Source organism: Xenopus laevis, chromosome 1L (assembly GCF_017654675.1).
Source record: "Xenopus laevis strain J_2021 chromosome 1L, Xenopus_laevis_v10.1, whole genome shotgun sequence".
Lineage (NCBI taxonomy): Eukaryota > Metazoa > Chordata > Amphibia > Anura > Pipidae > Xenopus > Xenopus laevis.
In genome coordinates, this window is record NC_054371.1 from 168,313,782 (window position 1) to 168,336,697 (window position 22,916).

At 40.2% G+C, this 22,916-nt stretch overlaps 1 protein-coding gene across 10 annotated transcripts in view; it reads right to left on the reverse strand.

Annotated features, from left to right (window-relative positions):
- arvcf.L (ARVCF, delta catenin family member L homeolog) overlaps nucleotides 1-22,916 on the reverse strand; it is a 129,270-nt gene that overhangs the window by 78,648 nt on the left and 27,706 nt on the right. The window contains exon 1 of one of the 10 annotated variants that reach the window (XM_041570992.1): nucleotides 16,354-16,783. The exons of 6 other annotated variants lie outside the window; for them this stretch is intronic. In XM_041570992.1, the coding sequence (XP_041426926.1) occupies nucleotides 16,354-16,374 (21 nt within the window). In that variant the 5' untranslated portion in view covers nucleotides 16,375-16,783. 10 annotated transcript variants of the gene reach the window in all.

A 22,916-nucleotide genomic window follows, 5' to 3' on the forward strand; every position in this document is an offset into this window, starting at 1 on the left:
GATAATATCGTATGAAATGAATTTTTGTATGATATTCAGTGCGTTTATGATATTCAGAGCAGACAGATATCAGAAGCAGACCTGGATATCGGTTTGGCTTGTCAATCGGGCTGGCCAGAAAAATGTTATCGTGTGCCTTTGAAGACAACCAAACATCAGCCATTGTTAGTGCTGACTATTGTTTCTACCTGTATATCTGACGATTCAGCTTTACACGTGTGTATTAAAACGAACAATCTTTCCTGGAAATATTGCAATTGTAATGTCTATGGCCACCTTAACTGCACTCCATATCATGGTTTAGCTCAAATAACAACCTCAAAACAACAACCGACAGCTTTTAAAAGTGTCGTGCAGAGTTGCCTTGGTCCCTATTGAGCACCTGCACGACTTGTTCTGCCCCCTCCTTGTGGATCTCCCATATTTCAGTTAAAAAGGAGTGAGTAAATAGGAATGTGGCCTGATCAGGTTTGTGTAACATAATGGCAATGGAAGAAGTTAAGGTGTGCTGGAAAAATAAATCAAACCTGTAGCAGTTGTCATTTTAGCATAAAAGCAAGTCCTTGACATGCTCAGTTCTTCCCCCTCACACAGATGGAGCCAAATAATACTACAAAAGAATAGAATTCGTAATGCGAGGTGTGTTGCTTCTTTCCGTTTCAAAGGAATACATTTATTAGCATATATTAGTTCGAGGAAACGCTTATTAAAGTTTGTCTTTGGTTTTACATAACATTATGCTTCTTAAAAATTAATTCTGAATTTTTTTTTAAGCTTAGTGAAAACAAAAGTGCGTAAATCTGGATTCAAGCAGGCACACAAAAAAAGACTTGTCTGCTTAAGAGGCAGGAGCTCCCATACTACCTCCTGTGCCAAAGCAAAATGGATTATCATCCATCAATAGTCAATGCAATGACCTTTTAAAATTGAGAAGGCAGAATGACAGAGCTTATTGGTCGCTATTGCTATGTTCATGCATGCACTTGAAATTGTTGATGGGGATTACACAGCACACATAATAAAGCAAAAATATGTATTTGATATCCACCAATAATGGGTTCATAAGCACACACATTGTGCACTTTTGGAGGCGAGTCAAAGTACAGCTGATAATATCAAATATAAGAAGACTATTCATGTATGAAAACAGCAGAGATCCCACCATAGAACATATTTCAATGTGAATGTATATGCAATTGTGTCCATGATGATATTTACTAAGGGAGGAACTACACGGACGACTTTGCTGCGAACCAACGTGATGCAAAAATGCAGGCGTCACCAGGGGCAATCCTGGCCCCTCCGCCACCTGAGGCAGCAGCAGTTTCTGCTGCCCCCCCCGGAAATTCGCTCTTAAAGTACCAGGAGCAGCATTTTTGCTGCCCCTGGTACCTAGTGGGGTGCTGCCGCCTGAGGCGACAGCCTCAACTCACCTCATTGGCGAAGCACCCCTGGGCGTCACGTTGGATGCAACGGAAATAAGGTAAGTAATAGCATTGTCGGATGGGTCACATCGTTGATCCAACGCGACTGTCAGATGCAGTCAGTCATGTCGGATCAACGCTGTGACTTCATCTGACATTTCCATCTCACCTTATTGCAGTTGCATCCGACATGACGGCTGCGTTTTTTTGCCCAGCGCGTCGGATCGTGCCCAGATTGTCCATGTAGTTCTTCCCTAAAAGATTAAGGCCTTGCATACAGGTGTATTGTGTTAACCATTTTATTCCAAACCAAGGAGCACCATGTGAAGAAACACGCAGGCTGCCCAAGTTACACATATGTTGACAGTATGTATAAAATGCATGTAATGAAATAAAACCATCACCTAATGTAAACTGTGATTTTAGGACAATAGCACACAGTGGTTCAGGGCACTACATCACTACTCTTAGAGCTGCTTCCATGCTGGGGGCACTACCATGGACCCTGTGCATAAGGGCTCCCTCACATGTTGCGGTAGAGAGAGATATTGCGGAAGCCATACTGAGCTGCTGAATAAAAAGCTAAATAGCTCAAAAACCGCAAATAATAAAAAATGAAAACCAATTGCAAATTGTCTCAGAATATCACTTTCTACATCATACTATAAAAGTTCATCTAAAGACAAACAACCCCTTTTGTTTGTTTTTTTAAGCTAAACAGGACAAACCAGGAACCAGAGAATGAAGCTGGCCGACTACTGGTAATCTCCCTTGCAAGGGGCAAACATAATGTAGCTTCTGTTTATCTTAAGGCTATTAATTGACCTGGCAATTTAAAACTTAAGGTGGCAATAGACGTATAGATCAGCTCTTTTGGTGATGTCGCCAAACGAGCAGATCTCTCCCTGATATGACCACATTGAGGTGGGCGATATCGGGCTGATTTCGATTTCGGACAGATATCAATCGGGGAAGTACATGGGATGGCCCCACACACGGGCTAATAAGCTGCCGACTGTCTGTCGGCAGCTTTTATAGGCCCGTGTATGGGGGGGGACTTTAGTGGCAGATAAAAAAAAAATTTTGGAATGAGCCACCATTTTCCTTTTTTTTTTTTTGCGCTGCAAAAGATGCACTTATGAAGACACGCAATAAAATGAGACATGAGATGTAAATTAACCGGTGTGGTTTGTGATGATAATGCTTTCATCTTGTTGCTCATTCATTTAACACTGGTTATTTCCCTTTGAGGTTATGTTTGATGGAGAACAGCAGTATAACCTACTGTAGTCAAACAAATAACAGGACCCCTCTTGCATACATCTGCCTAGAAAACTAATTTCATGGCAAAGAAAGACTTAAAGGGGTTGTTTACCTTTGAGATAACTTTTAGTATGATGTAGAAAGTGATATTCTGCAAGAATTTTCAATTGGTTGTTATTTTGTGTTATTTAAGGTTTTTGATCTATTTAGCAGCTTTTCAATTTACATTTTAAGCAATCTGGTTGCTAGGGGACAAATTACCCTAGCAACCATTCACTGATTTGAATAAGAGACTGGAATATGACCAGAAGAGGACCTTACTAGTAAGATGCATAATAAAAAGTAGCAATAACTATACATTTGTAGCCTAACGGAGCATTTGTTTTTTATGTGGGGGCGATGTCCATTTGAAAGCGGGAAAGACTCGAAGAAAACGGCAAATCATTATACAACGATAAAAAAATATAAAATAAAGACCAATTGAACAGTTGCTTAGAATTGGTCCTTCTATAACATACTTTTAAGTTAATGTAAAGGTGAACCACCCCTTTAACAGTAGTTCACACATAAGGGTGGAAAAAAATCATAAGCAATCCCTGGATAGTTTACAACTTTTTTATCTTCGTGAAATAGTTAACACAGTATGACAGCAAAATAACCAACGCCCTAAATCAGTCCAACTGGCGTCCTGCGACATCCCCTTGTGTGGCCCCCCACATGCTGTAACTATTAACCTTGTGTAAGCATTAAAAAGGTATCAGTACAGAGATGGACTCTTACAGCACTATGCATTAAATCATTTGCCCTGGCCAACTTATTCCTCTCTCAGCAATGCATGTGGAAACAAGTTAACAAACAAGACTATTTTCCCTTTACACAGTTTATTGCCCTACTCATCCATTTCCAAAGCTCATATAATATCAGTTGCACCTGCCGGAAGAAAACAGAACAATTTTCAGAAGGTATGATTTTTTTACATGGCTTTAAAGAGCTAAATTCTCCCTGTGGCCATTTAACAAACTGGACCTGCCAAGTGCAAAGAAATGCACTGTGCAAATATGCAGTCAGACTGCAAACAGCGTGGGCAGCACTCAGTGGGCTGCCTATTATGCAATTATACGGTCTGCCATTCTGGATTTATTCCTGGCACAGAAAGAAGCAGGGCCTTAGCAATAGGACATTTACTATCATTCTGATGATCCCAATATTTGGGAGCCTTCAGATTTGTTTTGAAATATCAGCTGAACCCTATCCAAAAAGCGGTATTTGGGTAGAATGTGCCAGTTGCTGAATCTTATCTGGCATGAGTGAGCAGTGTATGGGAGCTGAGAAATCTTCTCTTCCCATGTTTCAAATAGTAAGCTGCCAAATCAAAGAACGAAGCCAAGCCTCATTAAACACAATAAAGGAATGAGGACAATAGAAATTAAAGGGAAAGTTCCCATTTAAATTTTTGCACAAACTCTTAAAAAGTTCTCTCTTTGCTCTGATTAAGTGCACTAATGCCAATGGCAGATAGGCGTTACCAAAAATGCCATCCCATCGTATGCATGAAAACACATTACTTGCAATGAACCTGCTCACAAATGCAAAATAATACATTTTTACACAACTTCTTTAGTTTCACACCTGTAAGCATGTGGCAAATTCAACACATACGACTTGAAAGTTATTTTCGGGCACTCTGTAGCGAGGAGAGCATTTTTTGGAAAAGTGGACTCTAGTTTCATACTTACACTATAATATGCCAAAGGAGTCCTACTCAGTGGAACATTGATGCTCATGGCAAGAGACTAATCACAGCATGTCCCCTTAAAAGGGCTACATCAATCAGAACACACCTATGTGTCACTGCCCTTATGCTCACTGAAGCAACAAGGGACATTTCTAGATCATCATGGAAGATCAACAATGCTTACAAATTAGTTCATTATGCATTTAATTAGAAACGGGCATCTAAAAATGCTGCAATGTACTGGATGTATCACATAAGTCAATATATTTAAACAGTCTTTATTGCACTAGAGGGAAAAAAAAAAAACAAACTTATTTAAGGCCATGGTTACACAAAGATTTGTAGCATTTGAACCAGTTCAATGAAAGTTCTAACAGTGAAAGTCACACATCAAAATTACATTACGATGAGGGGAGGGAAAAACCACTTTGATTTGTTAAAAGACAATCATGCAGAAAAAAAAATGGCTGTATGGTCAAGCAATAATCATTTAATTTCTAGATATATACCAGGCATAATATTTTCACTACTAAGTTCAGGTATGTAAAACAAAAACCAGACAAATGAACTATAGATAACATTGTCTATTTCTATTCCAGTTCCTAGGGTACACCATGGGGAAAATGATTACCCCATGCCCCTGCAATGTGAAACAGAAAGACTACATTCCGCTATGTTATTAGTACAAAGCTGTATTCATCAACCGGTTTGCTGGGCACATAATATTTCGCAGAGCTGACAAATTCAAGGCTTGTTTGCGTTTATGGCTTAACACTCTTTGCCTAGACAATAGGGTCCAAGGGAAATCAATTTGCCTGTAGCAACAAATTAAAAAATAGTGCGTATTTAAACAAATCAGAATGAAATGGTTCATTCTCAGGACTTCATAATGAGAAGTTACTCTGCAAATCTAAATCTATGCAGCACCATCACTATTATAAAACAAATCTCCCCTAGCAAGGCTGACCTTGGGCTACAAAGACCACAAAAGGCTGGATTCAACTCAGCGAGAGACACTTAAGCTGGCCATAGATGTTAGAATTTTTAAAAGAACTTTCCGTTATCGCTAGACCAAGCTTATCTTGAAACAATCGTTTCAATTTACAATTTGTCCATCAACTAAAAAGACCATTTCAAGCGATATTGTCTAGTTGAAGCCAGGAAAATGGAGGATAGTTGCCTGCTTGGCCCTGCAAACAATTAGACAATAGATAGATTTCACTGTGACTGATGAAAATTTTCTAACCTGGCCGATCAATTTTCTGACCGATGTCAGACAAAAAAAAAAAAAGGCTAGATGCACGATAGTTCGATTCCTACTAACCTCGCGATAATTTGACGGATTGGTTGGATTGAACTAAAATCGGTCGTTCATCAAAGAAAAATCAATGCGTCTATGGGGGCCTTTACCTCATGTTTATCTCCAAGTTTCCACCCACCCCAAACAGACTAAAAGGAGGTATTCAGAAAAAAATGCAATATTTTGCTCATGAAATTGAACCATGTCTAACTGAGGGGACTTCTAAGGCAATATCATTGGGTACTTTTATGTTAATTAATAATACCCCATACATCCTCATCCCTCCTGTCATGGACAGACTAGAAACCTCCTGTCACACAGTACAAATAATATTTTCAGGTCCCTGAACCTTCACTTCGTTTTAGAGCAAATGCAGAATTTAAAATGGAACACAAAAGGATACACTGTTTCACATTCTTACTCACAAATGGACAATATTAACCAACTATAAGTGATGCTGTGGTTGGGCCAAACAACTCACCCCAGAGGTAGGTTTTGGGTCACACATTTTGATAGCCCAGCCCCTCCCTGACCTCTCCACCCTGTCCCTGTACTGAAGTTGCTGCACTTACTCATGCTTGAGCCATGTCTTCTGGTGAGGTTAAAGATGATGTGGGTCAGTCTCTGGCTAGGTTATGGTCTGCCTGGGTTGACCTGCTCATCAGTGTGGTTGGTGTTGCACACAACAAATGATAACCTTAAAGAGTCATTATAGGATTTCAATCATGAGTGGCACACGTAGCAGATGACCCCCTTCTCTCCTCTCCCATTTTCGGTACAAAACTTTTTGCTACAAAATCCACTTTGTGTATCTGGAACCAGGCCAACAGCATGCCTCTGAGTGGAAATAACAAAAGGATTGGATTCACTTTTCCCACCTGCATTTGATGGAATATCCACTAGTTAGTCTAAAGGTGCCCATACATTCTAAGATCTACTCATTTGGCAAGATTGCCAAACAGATGGATCTTCCCTCCCACCCCCTGTGGTACTTTGACTAAAGGTGGGTGATATCAAGCTAATCAGATTGTTTGGTCCTAGGGCCAAACGTTCAGATTACAACGACCAAAATAGCTGCTGCCTGGGTAACAACGGCATCAATGAGCCGATGTGCTCCTCGATCCGATGTGGAAATCAAACCTGCCTGATCGACATCTGGCCAATTTTTTACCTGATTTTTTGCCGGGTAGCCCTTTAGCACTTCAGTGACACAGATACAACAACAACTGGCAACTTCTGCCCTCCTAGGAATAAATATTTTATAGTCCCTCTTGGGAAATGCAGTATCATATTAGGACAATGAAGACAAAGTAGAACATTAATACTATGTAAATGTGGATAGTATCCCTTTTATCAAAGCGCTTAGCACACATGGTAAGATTTATCTGGTTACTGCACAAAGGTAAAATACATTCCACCTCTAATCAACCCCCCCCCACACACACACACACAAGTCTCTATCTTCCTATTCTTTTCCTAAGGCTAAGGCCACACTAGGCGATAGCGCCGCGATTTGACTCGCGGCGACTTTTCGCGGCGACTTTTAAGCCGCAATCGCTGGGGAAACTTTTGCGCTGGCGTCTATGGGGAATCGCGAAAAATCGCCAGCGTAAAAACACACGCGGCGATCTTTTTTCTATTGTCGCTCGAAATCGCCTAGAGAGGCAATTTCGAGCGACAGTAGAGAAAAGATCGCCGCGTGTGTTTTTACGCTGGCGATTTTTCGCGATTCCCCATAGACGCCAGCGCAAAAGTTTCCCCAGCGATTGCGGCTTAAAAGTCGCCGCGAAAAGTCGCCGCGAGTCAAATCGCGGCGCTATCGCCTAGTGTGGCCTTAGCCTTAGGGCTGCTAGTTTCCACGGAGATAAGTGCTCAGTTTTCCAAAGGACTTTAAAACTTTATTTGCTGCTTTAACAAAGTCATCCTGTAAAACCAGAGATCAGTGAGCTTGACTCCTGCTGACCTGGCCATTAAACTACCTGTGGTGACCAGAACATAGTGTGTAGAGACAGGCCTGACTTTCTTCTGCACCAGTCCCAGCCTGCCAAGAACTAAAGCAAATGTAAACATAAATCAGAAGGCGGCAGAGGGGGCTGGGCTCTGCTCAATGGACAAATATACAAAAGGCTACAAGATACAAAGAGAAAGGGAGATATTTTTTCCTGCCGAATAACTACTGGTTGATGGCCAGAGATGTCAGGAAAGACTTCTCCCGAGACAATGAAATTACTGGAAGTTGGGCTCAGCAGGAATATAGCTAATGTATGCAATGATCAGCAGCACACAGAACGACTTCTCAGGCATGTTAACTCTTAAAGTGCAGCCAGCAAACATTTACAGCAACAGTGCAAACAAGAGTTTTATTGTGTCGTAGATTCTCTAGAAGGATAAAAAAAAAAAAAACTTTAAGTTTCAGAGCATCTATATGTCCTTGTATTGTGGGAAGATCAAGTGGTTGTGCAGCTTTAGACACATACTGGATTCAAGATAAAGTTATGAACATTTTTTTCTGCGGGAGTGGGGAGGGGTATTTACAAAAGGGATGGGTATATGCACAATCCACACCTTTTAGAGATAGATATATATATATATATATATATATATATATATATATATATATATATATATATATATATATATATATATATATATATATATATATATATATATATATAGTTATTCAGAATGTCTAGCTTCTCGAGGTACTTTGAGGATTATTAACCATTTGGCTGCAGGCCCTCAAGTTAATACAAATCTAAAGTGTACTCAAACACAAAAGGCTAAATGAATTTTAGAATAAACAAAAGCACTCCTGCACCGGAGAATGCTGTGCAACATATTTCCTGAAAAACGGATTACAAAGATTATTTCACTCACCTAAATCTAAACAATTTGCAAAGTATTCAATGACAGCAATGAATTAATTTGACCATTTAATATTTCTGTTCTGGGCATAATGCCCAAGGTCAAAAAATGTCACCACCAGAAAGTGTACAGAACATGGTCCATGACTTGATAAGGTATATATTCTATCCCAGCCATGCCAAACACAGCCCTCAACGGTTATCAGCCCTCTCCTAACCAGTACAGAAAAATGTTTATCAACTGAAATACGTGTATACAGCATGAAGGGAATCCATGTAATGTGTGGAAGGAACCATATTAACCAATATTGGCCAGGATTCAGACTTTTTCAGCAGGATTCGGATTTGGCCGAATCCCTTTGCTTGGCAAAACCAAATCGTTAAAATCATGTGAGTTTTCTTCACAAAAAAAAAACAACATATTTTTCCCTCAATCCTGTCCTATTTTGCATATGCAAATTAGGATTTGGATATGGTTAGGTATTCAGCCAAATCTTTCACGAAGTATTCAAGGGTCCGGTTGAATCCAAAATAGTGGATTCAGTGCATCCCTAAAATACAGGTATGACCTCCTATTATATCCGTACATTGCTTTATTATTCACATGAAGTAGTTAATGTGAAATTAAAGCCTGCTTTTCTAAAAACACTTCATTTCAAACCCAATTTTATTTCAAATCTTAAGTACCTGGTAATTATACCTCACAAGCTTTTGACTATACCTGCTTTAACATATGCAATTGTTCTCTCTCTCATTTCTGAACATTCCAATTAACTGTTAAGTAGTAGTAGGCCTATGAATTTAAGTAAAAAAATAAAAAATAAATCCTTAAGCCACATTCTCAGGATGCCTTTGTCCTTTGATATATCTGAGCCACCATCACATCTTAACCTGAAAGGAAGCAAAAGGGATTAAGCGCTGGATGTTTTCTTTGTATGATACATTGCTGCAAGCAACCTATCTTCTAATGTGCCAGAGATCATTCTCCGTGATATAAGTATGTGTATTTATTTTAGAGACAAGAATTACTTTTCCTTAAATTATTACCTGTTAAAGTGATGCCGACAACATTCTGGAATTTCTGCTACGCCATCCTAAAGTTAAGTTGGCAATTTATTTATTTTTTTAAAAATACCTTAATTAACAACAAATCTTAGCCCCATCGCTATGAAGCACTTTTGGAAGTTGGACTTTTGCATATGCTTACAGAAAGACAATTGCAACCAAATCAGGGTCTGTAACTCTGAAAATAAAGTGTTCTAGAACAAAATGGCAATTCAGAGAATGACAGCTACTGGGGGTGGCATAGCAGAAATGGAAGGTACAACATATCCTCCTATATAATAAAGTTGAAGTGTCTCTGCGTCCAGTCCCTGTGTCCGTGGGATTGCGCTACTGCGCATGTGCCCCACGGACCGTCTCTGGCGAATGTTTGACTACATATGTTCTAGCGCCCATTAATTTAACGGGCTTAATGTCTAGTCTATGATATTGTCTGTAATCAAGGCCAACTCATGGCCTTGTTACGGATTATACAGGAAGACTCCTAAGCCAGTAGGCAAAAAGGACTGATTTCTCATAAGAACATTTTTTAGAACACAGATTCCCAGAGCTGGAAGTGGTATTACAAATTCATCAACAACATACTTGCTGGTAAATTTATAATGCCCTATAAGTCTGTTCCTTTAGCCTCTCCACTGGCATTCACCCACCCATTTTCTTGCTCCATCCACCTTTTCCCCACCCAGACCACCTATTTTTGCATCCCCATAGGCCCACCCCCAAGTGACATCACAGCCCAACCAGAAGGTCGGTATTAGGAAAGAAAAAGGGATAACTGAGCAGTTAATATAATGGACAGTACTTTAGTAATACAAATATGGGACCTTTTATCTAGAATGCTAAAGACCTAAGGGGTCATTCCATAATTTTGATCTCCATACATATACATTAAGTCTGCTAAAAATTTATTTCATTTTAATTTGAATTAAACCCAATAGGATTTTTTTGCCAAATATAAGAATTATTACAGAGAAGAAAAAAAAGTAATTTTTTTAAAATTGTAATTGAGTATAATTGAGCCTATTTGATATGGTCTTCCTGTAATTCACATCTTTTTGGATAACAGATCCTAGACATGCACGAATGCCTATACTCACTGGATAGTTCTCAAAAGTAGCTAGTAGAACTATTATTTTGCTAATCTTCTGCACATAAATGTCACAGCTAAGCTCTGAAGTATTCCAGGGTATCAGATACACTCTGGGGTTTTAAAAGGTCAGTATAAAAAATGCAGGACTAGCTATTTGGGATAAGCATGCTGCCACTGGAGAGCTGCATCAGTCATAGAATGCCATTCTCTGGAGCATCTGAACAAAGTTTCAGTCACAACTACAAGCTACAGTAATTGCATGTATGTGCCCAATATACAGAAAGAAACCGCATGTTTATGGAGAGCTTTCAAAGAACTTGCAACGTAAAGACACATACAAAGATACATACCGCAGGCAAGAAATATGACAAATAAAAGCCAGAAATGGTAGAGATTAAAAATGAAACAAAATTTGCAGGGCTATTCTGATTGAGAGGGGACCTTCATGCAGGTTATACAGGGGATGGATTTCAGCAGTCTAAGTTTGAGTACCCATCAGCCACAGTGCGCAAGATGGAAAGCTGTGAATTGGGGAGCTAGGGATTGAAATACTCTGATGTTCCCTAGGCATAGCAAGTTAAGGCACATATACAATTAAATTGCTTCCAGGAAGAATTATCCATTTTATCTGCCTGAAGGAGCACTCCACACTATAGCCAGGGTGCAGGTAAATTGTTTAAATAAAGAGGGCCGGGAAAAAGACTACTTCAACAACCCAACAATAAAAGTCACTCACGACTATAGTACTGAAAAATGAAAAAAGTTTTAGAATTTGACAATTTGCTTTTATTGCATGTACTCATTGAGATGATTCATCCCTATACTACCGGTTTTGTAAACCTTGAAAAAAAAATTTTCAAAAAAAATTTAAAATATAAAAAAAAAAAAAAGATTCCATTAAACATATCATTATCAGATCCTCTAACAGATATATGTATCAGAGGAAGACAAAAATGGTTTCAAAAAGTCACTCACTGAATATTCTGGTAGATCATTTTGCAGACATTAATTTTCCCCTTTACCCACTGATAAGTGCAAGCTTAACAGGCAATAACCTTTATTTACAGAGGGTGGGGGTGGAATTTAAATTCACCCAACACATGAAGTCCTACCCACTACAGTAACAGGTGTGATGCACAAGGAGTTTGGAGGGCATTGTGCAAATGGGTCCTAGGCGATTTCCAAGATAACAATAACTAATTTTAAAAATGCATTGATGCACTATGCGAAGGCACTATGAGCCAAAGAACAGCACAGAACAAAACTACAAATACAGAACTGGAGCCTCCTCTGCACCTGTCATAATAAATTTCCTGACACTGAATGTCGCTGTTCATACACAAAAACAAACAGAAGTTGCAGAATTCTCAGTTTAGCATAAGGTTTAAGCACACAAGTCTGCCCTAGGCGTGGAATAAAAATAGTTATCGGACACATGGAAGCATCTGGCACAGAAGTCTGGCTTAAAGAGGTTGTTCACCTTCAACACTTTTTTTCAGTTCAGTTGGTTTCAGATAGATCACCAGAAATAAAGACTTTTTTTTTTTAATGATTTTCTACATGTGACCATTTTTCTAATATTCAAGATTACATTTACATTTTTCACCATCCAAAGTTCTAAATTGAAACATTTAGTTGATACATTTCTTATCTTTGTCCCTGCTGAGCACAATCTCTGTGTTTCATTAAAGGGGAACTTCATAATCAAAATTTGATGGAGACCCACATAACACAGAAACCCCTAATATACCCATCACAGTTACTCGTTTCTTCAACAACAAAAAAAAAAAGTTTAAAATTGATACAATAGTTGCTAATATTTCAGAGATACTTCTGATAAATTAGTCAACTGAATGTTGCAAAATTTTAACAAGTTTAGAATCTGCACCTGAATTACTCAGCTGCCAGACAAACACCAGAGACAGGGACATTCAACTTTGTGAAAACAATTAAACTGAAAAAAGTGTTTGGAACAGAGTTTCTGATGTAATATCAGCAATGCCCAACAATGTGTATTCTTGCAATTATACGACCTTCCACACACTGAAAAAGAACTCAACACAACAGTTATTGAATAAAATGGCAACCATTATTTCTCAATCAGTTACTTATAAAGAGCAGGACTGGGCAACCCATAGTCCTCCCAACATCTCACAAAGATAATATTAAGCCAGTGGGTACCTCTATGAAAATTAAGAGCAGAGACAAACTGATATGCTAGACATCTGAAATCAATAGAACAAAGACTCCAGATGATAGCCAGAAGCCTACCATATCACATGAGCCATCTAGGAAAAAGCACAACACTGTTACAGGCTTGTATGGGAACAAAATCAAACAAAGGTGTGGTTCACAGCAATAGTTCTTTATGCTTTAATATAGTTTGTTAGCAAACTTTTTTATTTAAAAAAATGTATATTCATTAAATATAAACAGCAAATATCATAGCATTCTGTAAGTATTAAGAGCTTTCGAACACACTCAAGGCGAATGAATGCAAAGCATAATACAGACAAGAAGGATGTCCTTGGTATATAAGTGACAGCAATAACCAGGTTGGCACATAACCTGGATGTCAATCCAGTTTAAAGTGTCCTCATCCCAACTCCTCCGAATCAGCATTAGAATGACAAAGGCACAATGCCGATACAAAGAACTGCAAGGCCAGATCAGACCTCAAATGACAGATACTAATGGCAACATAACAAGACTGTGGCTGAATCAAACACGGAGTGCTAAGAGCTCCAAGCATCCTGCCTGTTGAGATAAAGTACCAGTCCTTCAGAGGAATTCTTCAGGGACATAAACTACATTTAAACCGATCAATAATTTTCATCTAGACTGTAAGACAGAAATATGAGACTGGTGTATTGTGCCATCATCAATAGGACTTTTTCTTGCCATGTTCTTACAAGTCTGCCTGAGCAAAATTGAAAACACCCGGTGCAGAGTGATTCACAAGACACACCCTGTTAAAATTAAAAAAAAGCACCCACCTGCTGTAGTTCTCAGAGAACACCAGAAACAAAACAAAAAAATTGCAATGTAATGTGATCATTGTGCTTTACACAATCCAGCGATACTGAAAGAACACCGGAACTCACGGAAAGTCGTCATGTGTGTTTCAATTAACACTTGGCTGCTGGTAATATTGTATGTGCCAGGCATGGTAATTAACCCTAAGCATCATCAGTATGAGTATGGCTGGACCCCGAGCAGGTAGCACATGACACAGATTTTTTTTTTTGTATCAAATGTACCATGCAGGTATAGAAATTCACAAGTCACAAAATTACTGAAGAGCAGGGGATCGGAGGAAGCTAAAAAGGGAGAAAAGAGTCAGAAATCCACTTAAAATATCAGGAGATCCACCACTAAATAATCATTTACAAAGACGTATAAATATTAAGTGCAGGTAAACAACATTGTCAACATAAGCCAGTTTATTACTAGAAGTGTATCACAGGAGGAATGTTGATATTTGTGCATAGAGCGGATATAACAACCAAGGAATGGAAGACAGAAAAGTCTCAGTTTGATCAGTTTGTACATGGGCACTGCATGGTTAAACTTGTGAGTAGGTAAGGCACCAGGTGTGCAAGGTTCATCGGTGCTCAGAATAAAGCCGTTTATTTTACTGCATTATGGCAAAGGTGATTGCAGCCCTGTCTCTATGACAGAGAGAGCAAAATACAAAGTTTCTCACGATATGCTTGTTTACAGGTAGGGAAGAGAGCATGTGAAAGCTTTTGAACAGGTCTATGGCAACTTCTGCCAAAATAAAAAGCTTGGCACACTCGAAGAATCACAATCCTAAGAATGCAGCCATTACTTAATACTAAAATGTGGCTTTTCTTTCAGTTAGATAACAAGCCATATAGCTTCAAACATTTAACGGTTGAGCATCCATCTGGATCTGGTAAGAAGGAAGAATATCATACACACAGACTGTCCCATGGAGGTATAGCTGCAACCCGTGTTACCCATCAATTTCTGTTGAAATACAATTCTAAACACTTTAACAGGCCGAAGCCGAAAGCTCAACAATAGCTGAAAAGACCTGCATTCCGGATATACTGAACCTATAAATACAGAAAAAATTGAATACACAACATATGTCCTCTGACATCCCTTGATCCCTAAGGTCCCGCTCTATAGGATGTAGTGAAGTCCCTAAAAGCAAGTGGAGGAATGTACTGCAAACACTGGTGTTTAGGATAAGTAAGATGCAGACAGGGAGAGAGGAAGCAGAGCAACTATCATTTATGCAGGAATGCTTTTATTTGCTTTGTGAAAACTGCATTAAAAAAAAAACTAGGGCCACAGATGTACACGCCACCCGAGAAGATTTAAGGGCACAATAACATATATTACAGCAAAGAGAATAGAAAGCTCTGCCAACATGAATTGCACTGCATTGCTTTATTTCACAGCTTTGGTTATTAAACATACCACACTGAACATCTGCTCTAATAAGCTAACAATCTGTGGAGCACTGAAGCTTCAGCTGACCCCTACACACAAATATTGTGACTATACATTACCAAAATGTTTGTGAATTGGATTTCTATCTAGGCATATGAATGAGACATGAAAGGATCTCCAAAATATTCAAAGTGAACCATGAGCTGACATTTTTGTATTAACTCCTCAATAAGAGTTAAGGTAAGCCAAAATGTGATGCCCCAAGTAGTAGTTCATTCTTCTGCATGGTCACATTGTCAGGGAAGACAGTTGCAAGATGGCATGTGGCATTGGCTGGGTTTATCTCCCTGGGGACAAACACCCCTACACACTAACATGGTGACACATCCAAGCCCCCCTTAGGATCCAGTTGGGCATCAGCGGCACATAGACACTGTCTGGGCTCATTCCCCATGTAAATGTGCCGTCCCACTGCAAACACCAACAAATGTGTCTGACTTGCAGTGCCCTCTCCTCCTCCATGGCATTAACTACTTGCACTTACTACTCCCTCTGCACAGAGAGCTGCAGGTACTCACTAGGTTTCCCCCATGACAGAGAATGATAAGTAGAGTCATATGTGTGCGTCCTTGTCCCTACATTAAACTACTGTGGCAGAACCATACACAACAAAATAACCCACACTAAACCTTTAGAGAATCCGAGAGTTGTCCCCTTCCAGTATCACACTGATCAATGACAATACACAGCAGTAGTTTATACAACGTTGCCCTATCAAGTAGTAGAAAGTGTCCCGGTGGCCAGAGATAGTGTGTATGAAGCCATCTTGTGGCAAGCATTACTCAGAGGCACCTGCACACACGGTCACTCAGTTGTATCAGTTGCACATGTATTCAGCAGGACACACAGCGGCCCCATCAAGCGCTCAGCAGCCCCTCTGCCCCTTACCCGCCCAGCGATAGCCACGCTGAAGTCTACCCGCTCTGAGCAGAGCCCACTGGACCCTGTTAAAGTGCCCGTCTGTAGGCACCATGCCCACGCACTACAGTGGCCGGGAGGATACACACGCTGCAGGTCACCACGCGCACTCAGTCCCTACACGGCGGCCGTCACGCGAACTCTGACCCAATGGGCGCAAGCCAACACTCTGTCTGCCCCACACACCGAGAAGCGGGACTCTGGCCACTGACCTGTTGGAGTTCGGCAGGCATCTATGCAGCTCTCAAGTCCCAACACGACACTTTGTAGCGGCAGAGCTCGGACACTGGCAGACCTGAGCCTATGGCTCCCTTTGGCCGCACAACGAGAGCCGAGATTTGAGAGTAGATCCGGGTATCTCCAGATTTGGCATTAAAACAAAACGTAAAAGAAGCGACTGTGTGCAGCGGATAGCAGTCCAGCCGAGGATCCAAAGTGAAAGGTCCGGGAAAGCCAGGCTCCTTTGTATATCTCACATCGCCTTTTCCCCTCCGCTCCCAGCAACCAGACTGACTCCCTACAGCGCGCACACAAGTCTCAGCGAATCCTGCCCCCTCCTCACAGGGTGGGAGTAGATAGACGCGCACAGCTGGGAGCACGATTCAAGCACTTTATGGCCACACCCAGCAGCCAGGCAAGGAGCGGCTCCCTCAGTCCCATTCCCGCTCCACAGCCAGCAAAGAACTATGGGAGTTGCAGTCCTGCTGCCAATATAGCGCGTCTGGACTGAGAATCAAAATAGGCCCTGGCATTTCTGGTACCCAGAGGCCACAACAGGCCACACAGAGGCCCCAACAGGCCACACAGAGGCCCAAACAGCCCACTAAATAGTGAGTGCCTAACTCTAAGGCATCATACAGCAGCCCCTCTGGCATTTGCCAGAACAAACAGAGCCGTCGCAGGGAAAGGGATAGGTTATACTGGTTATTAGGTTAATGGGACAACAAATATCATTCAGGTAAAGGGATCCAGAAGACAACATGGCTACAGCCATGAATGTGATGTACAGAGAGCGAGAGGAATAGAGTGAGGAGTTGAGGGAAGAGATTATTAACTGGCTGGACAGCTTGTATACATGTGCAGCCCTGCACCTTGAATAATTCATTCTCCACTCTCCCTCCTTATTGTAGGGGGCTTCCCTTCTTCTGCTAATTCACCCCACTGATAGCAACTTATTCACTTTAGCTTTTGCTACCAAATAAGAAAGAAAGATATTTGTTTAAATTCAACAATATACATTTAACTTGTATTCTTTTATATATAAAATTGAGACGAATAAGTTACTAAATGTCACGTTTTCATATCCCATGACTGTCAAATGGAGAATATTCAAATATCCGGGGGCAGGCCGGATTTGTAGAGAGGCCACCAAGGCCCGGCCCTAGGGCAGCAGGATTTTATGGGGAGGCATGCTGCCCAACCACACCCACATTGGTTCAGAAACACTAGGGAGGCACAGGAGATATGATAGTTTTTTTAAATTACCTGTACGCCAATCCCCATTACTCTGGTCCCGATGATGAAAATTTGATTGAATAAAAGGGAGGGGACAGGGCGATGAATGACAGCGGGCCTAGGGTGTTTGCCTGCTATGTAAATCCGGCCCTGTCTGGGGAAGTTACAAAGTGCCTTGATGGCACCAAACATATTATACAAACATGCCGGCTGCATTTCTCTTAATTGGCATAAAAATGACATTTCTCACTTGCAACATTAAAGGGGTTGTTCACCTTCCAAACACTTTTTTCAGTTCAGTTGTTTTTAGATTTTTCTCCAGAAATAAAGACTTTTTTTCAATTACTTTCCATTATTTGTTTTTTACTGGTTTTCCAAAATCTAAGTTTAAAAGTGAATGTCCCTGTCTCTGGTTCTTCAGTCTGGCAGCTCAGTTATTCAGGCCCAGACTCTAAACTGTTACAATTTTGCAACATTTAGTTGATACATTTCTATCTTTAGTTGATACATTGTATCAATTCTAACAGCTGCCTGTAATGAAACCCAGAGATTCTGCTCAGCAGGGACAAAGATAAGAAATGTATCAACTAAATGTATCCATTTAGAACCGTTTACAGGGTCCCAGAACTGCTTTAGAAGGTGGAAAATGACACTTTACACTTCAATATTAGAAAAACGGCCACGCATAGAAAATAGGAAGTCATTGGAAAAAGTTGTTATTTCTGGTGATCTATCTGAAAACAACTAGTTGTTTGAAGGTGAACCACCCCTTTAATGCTGTGGCACATGGGCACAGTGACTGCCTCAGTTACCCACCCGCAGATCTGCCCATCCTTCACTCATCACCATGTCCAGACACAGCTGATCCAGACTAGAAGCTGCAAGCTGCAGATGTGCCAAAATGTCCTTGGTCATTAGTACTTTCCTCCTTGCTCTAAATTAAATAAGGTCCCAAAAATGTCCAGTGAGTCGTTATCACTCTAATGACATGGGATCAGATGACAACTAAAGGATTAGCTGATGCGCTTTTGCATGAACCCGGAGGGAGATCTGCATAATGAACTTGCATGGATCTTATACTTTAAAATAAAAAGCTCATTAATCACATGGAAATGAACTGGAAGAGGAAATGAGACTCAATTGATTGGCCTTCTCTGCACTTAACCTGTCCACTTGTTCTGACATAAGCCCTGCTGTACATTAAACATGATACATAAATACAAACATTTTATTGAGGTAATCGATGCCCTTGCAGTACTTACTGATATCCAGTATGTGTAGGCCAATGAACGTACATGTATTATTGGGGGGTTTCTTTTTGGCATTAATTGGAGCAGTTTGATCACCCCTTTTACTAATGGCACCCTTCAGGATCCTTTCAAGGATCACTTGCACCTTACACTTTGCACCTTGCAATAAATCTAGTGACATAAATGCAGTGCAAAACATGCTGCTCTGAGGGCAGTGCAGACAGACAGTAACTAGAGGCCTCCATGCATCATCATTAGCACCACCTTGATTTCACATGAGAACAATTTAGGGATGCATCGAATCCACCATTTTGGATTCGGCCAAACCAAACCAAATCCTAATTTGCATATGCAAATTAGGGGTGGGAAGGGGAAAACATTTTTTACTTCCTTGTTTTGTGACAAAAAGTCATGCAATTTCCCTCCCGCCCATAATTTGCATATGCAAATTAGGATTTGGTTCGGCCGGACAGAAGGATTCGTCCGAATCCGAATCCTGCTGTAAAAAAACCCGAATCCTGGCCGAAACCCGAACCGAATTCTGGATTCGGTGCATCCCTAGAAAAATTAAGGGGGTGCTTCACTTTTAGGTTAACTTTGAATTTGTTAAAGAATAGCTGATTCTAAGCAACTTTTCAGTTAGTCGTCATTATGCATTTTTTTTATAGTTTATTACTTGCATTATTTATTTATTTATTATTTTTTGTTCTGACTCTTTCCAGCTTTCAAATGGAGGTCACTGACCCCATGTAAAAAAACGTATGCTCTGTAAAGCTACAAATATATTGTTATTGCTACATTTTATTACTCATATTTCTATTCAGACCCATTCATATTCCAGTCTCTTATTTAAATCAGTGCATGGTTGCTAGATTAATGAGAAAGCCCAGCAATAGAAAGCTAAATAACTCAAAAACCACAAATAATGAAAAATTAAAATCAAATGCAAATTGTCTCAGAATATCACTCTCTACATCATACTAAAAGGTGAACAACCCCTTTAAAAATACAACTTTTGGCAGGAGATATAAAGTTTTATTTCATGCTAGTACAATGAGGTAGTGTGGCCAGTACACAAATAAAATCTTAAAAGTTTGTTTAGTGGCACCTTTAAACAAAGAAATAAAAATAATGATTTAATATTACTGGAGTTTAAAAGCCATACATAAAAGTAAATAGCCCTGGAAAGGGCTCTCTCTCTCTCCAGAACTGTTACCTGTTGAGAAAAAGTATAACGGTGCAGTGGGGTTGTTGGGCACCATCTTGCTCTGATTATTCTTCTGATGGGCAGATTTATCAAGGGTTTTTTTATGGCCAAAATGGTCAAATTCGACTAGGTAATTGTTAAAATTCAATTATAAATTTATTAAAAATCCGAATTCGATTTTCGAGGTTCATAATACTCTGGCCCAAATTCGACTATTCGCCACCTAAAATCTGCCGAATCGCTGTTTTAATCAATAGAGATGTCCTGGGAATTTGAAGTTATTTGCAGCCTTCCTGACATACAAGTTTCTTTTCAGAGAAAAAACTTGAATCGAGTTCTTAAAAATCTAATTGATTCGAGTTTTTCAGGTCAATTTGATTACATTTTGATTGGTCGATTTTCTAGTTCATGGGAGTTTTAAAAAACTCCCATGAATTCGAAAATCGACCCTTGATGAATCTGCCCCTGAGTATTTACAATTGACCTGTGTTTGAATGGTCATGCTCCGTGTGTGAAATCACTTGCAGGAGAAGATTTGGTGGCCCACCAACTCCATTGCACTACTCTGCCTTTTCGCAACAGGTTATAAAAACCGGACTGTTATTGGGTTGTGCACTACTGCAGTTTGGGAGGGGTTGGGAGGCCTCTGCAAAGCTACTGCCATTTATCTGGCTTTCTTTGCCATTTAATGTAATCTGAATTCAGACACTGCGAAGACCATTCAGTAAAAACAGCAGAGAAAACATTTTGCCATAATACTTAAAGATGATGCGCTAATAGGATCCTTGTCATTCCCTTCTAACAAATGACAGCACACTGAAGCAAATTGCTTTCTTGAAGTGGGCCAATCTATGGGTGAACAAGATTGAAAACTGTCCCGACTGGTCATACATGGCCAAGGCCACACTTTTCATCCTCACATATACATCTATACAAATCCCCACCAAACCCACCCTGGCCAAACAGATGCCATTCAAGTCAGCGACATCCAAAGGCACACAGGTCTACAGGAATTCTTCCAAAAATTCTTTATTTACGGATTGCAAATGCAACGTTTCGGGGAACAAAAATCCCCTTTGTCAAGATGCTGTGTTTCCAGCATAGGTATAAGTGTACTTGCATATACTTATTGCATGCCTATACTGTCTAATAGGAAATGTAAAAGAAAATATACTTATAAAAGTCCCTTTAAGTATAAAAATAACTGATGCCTTGGTTGAACAATTACCTTTCTGCACACAGCAATGAATGATATGAAATTCCTGTACACTTTCACAGTATAACAGGACTTTCCTCACCTGCATGCATTAAAAGGCCACCTGTTCCAGATCACATTACATACTCTAATGTATACTGTGTTAAAAAACAGCATGCTGCAACAAGACAGGCCGAACATTGTTATGGAACTGAGTGTGAAACTGGAGTCCAGTGGAATAGTCTACATGCTGAATGGTCCTCAACAAGCAACTATGATCCCCTGGTGGGGCTTGTTTACAGATTTAGTCCTTTTGCTTTCATGAAAAAGCTGGTACTAGGAACTAAAACAGAAAGTTAAGTAGCAGTGTGCTGGCCGAAACTGGGTTTCAAAATAGCCCTGGCATTTTAAATACACAGAGGCCCAAACAGCCCCCCACAAATCCACTACATAGTGACTTTTTATGGCATCTTACAGCAGCCCCTCTGGCATGTGCCAGAATCCCACAGATCTAGTTGGGGCCTGGCAGTGGAAATTACTGAAAAAAGGTATTGTCAGATAGATACAGAGAAGAAGATCTAGCAAATTCAGATAAGAGTAAAGCAACAATGAATGAATACAGAATGATTAAAAACTTCACATTTGAGATAACAACTTTGAATTTTTTCTTGCCCAATTCAAGAGAATACAAATATTCTACTAGGGATGCACCAAATCCAGGATTCAGTTCGGGATTCGGCCAGGATTCAGCTTTTTTCAGCAGGATTCGGACGAATCCTTCTGTCTGGCCGAACTGAATCCGAATCCTAATTTGCATATGCAAATTATGGGCGGGAGGGAAATTATGTGACTTTTTGTCACAAAACAAGGAAGTAAAAAATGTACTCCCCTTCCCACCCTTAATTTGCATATGCAAATTAGGATTCGGATTTGGTTCGGTATTCGGCCGAATCTTTCACAAAGGATTCGGGGGTTCAGCCGAATCAAAAATAGTGAATTCGGTGCATCCCTATATTCTACACACAATATCAATCAGCACATGCTATGAGCAAACTAAGGATTATTGCTGATGCTACTGTGCCATGGCTCTGCTACATTATATATGTTTGGTAGCTTCAACTGACCACAACATGTCATTTAATTCTATGCCACTATGCTGCTAGGCTATGTCTCAGTCTTGCAAAAGAATTATCCAACTGGCAGAAGTGCTTGAGGAAGAGACACGAGCAGTCATTTATGACAACACATTCAGTAAGCAAAGTGAAATTTAGAGTTTAATCGCCATTTTTTCCCCTACAATCCCGGATTGCCTACAATGCATTGTGCTGAGAGTTTAAAAAGTCCAGTTGCATCTCTTCCAGAGACACAAGAGTGACACAGCGTGTGTGATTCTTTAGGTGAAAGTGCGCTGCACCTTTTGGCACAGGGCCCTGTGGGAACCCTGAAGCCACGCCTGGTCTGGAGACACTGATAGCTCCATGGTTCCTCTATGCTTACAGTAAATTACTCCTATGGAGTTTATAGAACATTCAAAGAATATATGAAAAACATGCAAGAGGAATGCATTACACTGGCCAAAAAAGTTGGGCACCAGCCTGTCAAACATCTTGCCCAAATATGGATTATGAATTGTATGTATGCCCCCAGCTTCAACAGGGGGAGCCTGAG